Raw genomic sequence first — 6,217 nt, 5'->3', positions numbered from 1 at the left:
CTCTTTGTTGCTGGGCCACACACTTCTCATGGCAAGTGCCCCATGTAGCCAGTTGTAATGCCCAAGTGCAAAATGGCCCCGTGGAATCCTTATGTAGGCATGACAGTAAGAGCTTGCAACCATTACCAACTATAATGGCTCTATTGTGATGGTAAAGACCTGACTTGTCTCACAACTCTAGGAATTAGACATTGATTAGAATGATGCTTTATGGGTAGCTATCAATTTAAATCACAAGGTCATAGACGTAGGTTCTATACTACACATAAGATAGGTTTGGGGAGCTAGTTACTAACCATCGATTTTAATAAAGGGTACTATTGTCTGGCCCTCCACATTTGGACTCTACATTAATGAATTTTCATAATTCATGGGCATATTGTATGGAGAGGTTCCATTGCTAGCAATTAATTTTGCCATATGTAGATGATTTTGTGCTAAACTTGTAAATCCTTTCTTTGGGTAGGAGACACAAGAGTCTCAAAAGTGAGATGGGCCTTCTGCAAAAATCCAAAGGAAGAGGGTGTCATTTTAACAGTCTCTATGGAAGTCCTTTGAGGACATGAAAAGACAAATTATGTTCTCAAGAAAGGGAGCATTCCAATAATCTTTAAAGGAAACCCCTCAAGGACAATGAATTTGAGAAAGCTAGGATACTTAATAAAAAAGGTCTCCAAAGATAGGATACTTAATAAAAAAGGTCTCCAAAGATAGGAACAAAATTAACGAGGTGGAAAATATGGCCAAAGATCAAGAGGGAGTTTTACAAGTCATGGGTAGGATTGATCTTTGAAAGGGAGAAAAACAGTGGAAAGGGAGTGCATCCTTGGTTTACAAGATGGAATTTAGATGGATTGGCAACTCTCATTTTTTCCCCATCCCTACTGTTGTTTCTATCATTGAATAAGTTTTTAGAGTCCTTAACACTAGGTGGAAGCTACAAGATAGTAGTTACTAATGAAAATCTAGGTTTTGCAAAATAAGGAGTAAATCCATTCCTAAAAGGGCATCCACTCTTCTTTGGCTCATTCTCCATATGGTTGTATGGAAAAATGTCTAGGGTTTGATCATTGGTAAAGGAGTTAGAAATTGCAAGAGGTGCTTAGGATGCAAAGAAGGCATTTTTCATCTATTTCTAGTTTTCCCTCATGCTAGAAGAGTCTGGAAATTCATGTAGATACAAAAGCTCAAAAAGAAATCCTCTTTGGGGATGCCCTTAAAGTGAAATGGGTGAACTAGGCATAGATTAAAGCTTAGGCACTATGGTTTATTTGGACTACTAGAAACAACTTTTAGGTTAATTAGGTTTATACTAAATGATGATGAACTCTTCTCTTCTTGGTGGGAGATGAACAAGAGAGCCTTGATGAAGCCATCTTAAACTATAATGATACTCATGACCAATGGATATAAACAGAGATGGATTCTTTTTCCAACAAAAGGAAGAGTGGGAACCTCTCTTCAGCTATCCCTTCCCTAGCTAATGCTCCCTCTACTTTTGCCCCAGTCCCCACTCCCCCTACCTCTACTACTGCTCAAATTAAGGAGGAACCCTACTAATTTGGGGGATTCTACACTTTAGGACAAGGACTCTTATTTATATCCAAGACATTGTGTTGCTCTCAGGTTTCATCTTGATACCATTACCTTGGCAAAGTCACAGAGCATATCCTGGTCTTTTATAGCAAAATTTCTCCTCGAGGTCCTTCGGAGCTGCTGAAGTGCAAAGCATTGTCGCACGCTATCGGATACTCCAACATGACTCGAAATGCCGACAAAGTCATTTTGGTACATCGCCTGGCTGTTATCAATGCCTTTGGATCGAACATTCATGGCAGGGCATTGACAGCAAGGTTATGTCTTTGGTAGTAAAAGAGGAGGATATTAGTGTTGTTGTGGCTAGATGTTATCTAGGAATCCACTAGGGGATTCAAAGACCCCTATTCTTGATGTACTCGAACTAGCCAAGAAGAAAGATAGCTTGTGAGTCCTTTTGTATATATAAACATATATTTAAATGGATACATGACTACATGTCTTTATTATTTGTTTTAAGTTATCGTCCTTAATTTAGCCTTTGGATTTCCTTGTTGGAAGACTTGCGCTTAGTTTGGGAATAATTAGAAAGTAAAGGCTTATTAAACCAAAAGAAAGAATCATTGTAAGAGAATTTTAAAAGCATGGAGCTTTGCCTTATATTATCGATGACATGTAATAATTTGATTCCAATTACTTGAGAGATGTGAATCAAGGGGACAATCATCACAAAGTAGCCACGGTATTTGAAGAGAACTTCTCTAAATAAATTCTATGACTAAGGTTGCAAAGAGGGGCAATTGATCAAGGTTGTGGAAAATTAGAGCATGAGAAGCATTTGTTCTTAAAGTCTTGCATGTATCACAATATGCATAAGAGATATGTTAGTTCCACTTCATTAACTAATAAAGTTGTTAATATAACTTCGAAACTCTTTATATGTATATCGATGTCATTAATCATGAGCTACTATAAGAGCTTGGAAGGACTGGGGCTTGAACATGTAAAATTTACCATATATTATAAACTTTACTCATATGCTTTGCAATTTTAAAGCCTTGTCTTGTTGAGAAATTCTTCTCCATTGTGTTACCATCAATAGATATCAATCCCCCCCCATCAATACATATTTTTTTGTCAAAATGGCTTGGCAACCCTAATCTGATATTGGTAGTGAACCATCATGAGTTCTTGTCTCATTGCACACAAGAGCCACTGCATAAAATCATATGCCACATGATGCCATGAGATACCATTGTTAGTTGCCATTGGATGTTGTGTTGTCACTAACTACATCATGCATGCTTTGTTACTGGTACTTGTATAGTGCTTTGTTGTCTAGCCATAGTGCTGAGGATCCTTCTAGTCATAGCTACAGTGAATTTCTCATGACCATTCATTGTTTGAAAGAGAGACTGCAAACTAGCTTCTATCTACACAACATAATTTTGCAAAATCCAATGCCTTTTCAAGATCTTCAACTCATTCTTGCAATGCATTTTTGCCTTTGTGTGGATTGAAGCACAAATAATTTTGTTTGGTGCTATTTCAAACTTTGGCAAATCTATCTCAAGTTCTAGTGTAGTTCTCAGGATAAATCTAGTTCAAGAAACTGTATCTCGACTAGCTTCATCAATGATGCTTGTTGTTTGTTGTCTACAATAGTCGCTCAATGTAATCACAGTTCTACCTCCAAGCCTTGGATTTTGTTTTCTACTAGCATAGTTTCTAGAAACTATGGCTATTTTCTAACTCAGCTAGTTTGAGGATCAGTAGTTCATCATCAACATCTTCAGTCTATGTCATGTTACTTCTGCCCTGTTTTGAACCTAGTTTTGTGTTTTGTTGCACACTATTTCTAATTATAATTCTAGCATAGTGTGGGAAGCATCTAGATTTTGCTACAATTCCATGATATTCTTTATGTTTAGCATAGTTCCACTTTTGATGCTCTATTATTCGATTTCAACACAATTTTCTCACATATGTATTAGAGATGTTGACATGTCATGAGTCTTGGAAATGCAATTGGCCTTATATGGGGGATGTATAAAAGGAGACAATATAAAAGTCATGAGGGCTACAATTCGTGTGATGGCAAAGAAAATGTCTTCAAGGAAGGACATTTGTAGAGATTGATGGATCACTCTATGCATCACAATTACTATTAAAAATCTTTACTTGACCCATGGAAGTAGGCAACAAATTCTTGCATGTGAGTATGTTATATTGGGACCTTGAAAATAACCATGCTTTGTTTCTCTAATGTGGCCCCCAAGGGAGCGTATACAAAAGATTCAACTACTCGTAAAGTTTCGAATGGGCGTGATGATGATTATTTTTGTTTAAAATGCTACATAAGAGGGTGTTCTTGAGGGGCGAGCACTTACTGCCTTTTCGTCAAGAACAAGTAGTAGTTTGGCCATTGTATAGAGTGGAACTGTGATGAATTGAGCTTGCTAAGTGAACAGAAATTCAGAACGGCAGCTGGTACTTACTGCAGAGGGTTGTAACTTGTAAGTAGCTCTTCTTGCTTGCTTAGAAAGGCCGGGCTGGTTTCTCCAAGACGGCAGAGAAATAGAGCTCTTTGTCATCCTTGTCCAGTTTCCGCGTGACAACCCACTTGAGCCTTTTGTAGCGGAGCTGCGAGAACATGTACAAGTAGTCATCCATATCCTTCTTCTCGCAGAAGAATCGATCGATCCAGAGCAAGCCCCCGGGGCGGAGGACGCGATCCCAGTCGAAGATGACGAAGTCCAAGAACTGGAGGTCGATCCATCCATCGAAGAAGAGGGTGGTGTGGATGAGGTCGAGGGTGTTGTCGAAGAAAGGGAGGCGCTGGTTAAGCGAGATGTAGAGGGGAAGGAGGCCACGCAGGGCGATCATCTCGTTGAAGGGAGCTCCCACGTTGAGCGTGGAAGACACAATGGTGACATTGTGCTCCCGCATCCGAGCTGCAAAGCTTCCCACTCCCACGCTGAAATCTAAGCCGATTCGGATCTCTCCTGGCTTCAGCCTCAGCACGTCCTCTATCACGAAATCAGCCTCCATCGTCGAATTGCTCACCCATCTCTTCGCCTCCTGCTCCTCCAGCTTGAAGCAATCCGAGCACTTGAAGAATCCCCTCCTCCTGCTGCTGTTCCTCAAGCACTCGAAATCCCTGCAGGTGTACTTTGACCACCTCACGTTCCGATCGTCCGGGATCGCCCACAACGATTCGTTCATTGGTAGCGGCTTCTGATACAGTGGCGGTGCCCTCGCCATACACCTCCTGCGCGGCAGCGGATCGCACCCGTGCACCATCAGCTTCTGACCCAGTGGCCAATCGTCTTTGCACAGATCTCCCACGTCGTAGTCCATGTACTCCTCCAGCTCTGCCTTCATGGCCACGCACGCATGCCCGATCGCGCCCACGGAACTGTTGGCTCCCAGAAATGTTTTCTTCTTGTAGCGACTCTCCTTCACCCTCAGGTACTTGCGGATCTCTTCCGTCAAGAAGAAATTCGCCAGAGGTGACGTATCTCTTTCTTCTTCGTCTGCTTCGTCTCCTTCTTCTACTACGACGCCCTCAGCAGTAGTATCGCCTACAACCTTCATCCGCGAGAGCTGCAAATTCAGCAAGTAAGTATTGACGTGGTCGAGAAGTAAGAGAACGTCCGACAACAAGACATTCTGTTGGATTTGCCAGTTCTCGTCGGATGGGGCCGACGGATGCTCGATTGTCTTTTTCACCCTCGCTTGCAACTCTGTGATTCTGCTCGTCATGGAAACCACCTCATCCCCAGCGGCACTCCCACCAGTACTACGGAAAGCATCCGCTCGAGAGAAGACACCCGTGGAATAGAGGCGGAAGAGGCTGGTGGCACTGACGAGGATCACGAGCAGGGCGAGAATCACCTGGAGGCTGAAGACGAAAGTGGCGAGCTTAGGTCTAAGATGGGGCAAGGCGGGACGCTGCATTGCAAATCACGTGATGGTGTTGCCAAAGGCAGGAAGCTGCATTGCAACTGAACCGACGTTTCTTCTACATCGCAGATCTACCCGGTACTTGGTTGCTTATGCATGAAAATCAATCTTGCAGCTGGGTGAGGCGCGATGAGTCCTGGCCCGTTGATTGCTGAATGCAGAATAGTGAGGCCCAAGCGTGCCTGTTCGTGCCTTGCTCGAAAAACGTGGGCAACAGCAGGAGAACGTGCGCATGGGTGGTTCCTTCTCGTGGCTGCATTCCGCCCCCCTCGCCACTCTTTTGAATTTCCCAATCACAACAACAAGATTTCCAACTTACCGCAACTTGTTGCCTGCAACCTCTTGTTCATCTTCGATTTCACAATCATTCTATGTGCGCAGCTTGGCACATCACGAAGTTCAAGTTCTCATTGCTCAAGAAGCAAGCGACTTGACATGACAAACCTACGTGTTTAAGCATCACATTGGACACAACATTTTTCTTAATGGATGAAATTTTAAAGGCAAAAATGTAACTTCAATGCCTTGACATTTGGATCCTCTCCCTCTTTATCTTCACCGTCCTCTTTGAGAGCTCCTCCTCAATCTCTTCTTTCCTCCTAGGAGATCTTCGTGGTGTCTTCTTTGGAGACACATGTGCACCCTCAACTTCGACATGCCGCTTTGATGGTGTGGCCTCTGGTGGTCTCCGCTGGTCCCGGCGTGCTTAAATGAC

At 42.7% G+C, this 6,217-nt stretch overlaps 1 protein-coding gene across 1 annotated transcript; it reads right to left on the bottom strand.

Moving 5' to 3' along the window:
* Positions 1 to 4,074: 4,074 nt before the first annotated feature.
* On the bottom strand, positions 4,075 to 5,496 carry LOC147906329 (putative methyltransferase At1g29790). The gene has a single exon (XM_087390827.1). The coding sequence runs from the start codon at positions 5,494 to 5,496 to the stop codon at positions 4,075 to 4,077; it is 1,422 nt and encodes a 473-aa protein (XP_087246953.1).
* Positions 5,497 to 6,217: the final 721 nt, after the last annotated feature.

The sequence above is a fragment of the Dipteris shenzhenensis genome, chromosome 1 (genome assembly GCF_047967505.1).
Source record: "Dipteris shenzhenensis isolate YYH24624 ecotype China chromosome 1, Dip_SZ_1.0, whole genome shotgun sequence".
In the NCBI taxonomy this organism is placed as follows: Eukaryota; Viridiplantae; Streptophyta; class Polypodiopsida; order Gleicheniales; family Dipteridaceae; genus Dipteris; species Dipteris shenzhenensis.
The sequence above is the reverse complement of the archived record's forward strand: the minus strand, read 5'-3'. Positions and strand labels throughout refer to the sequence as shown.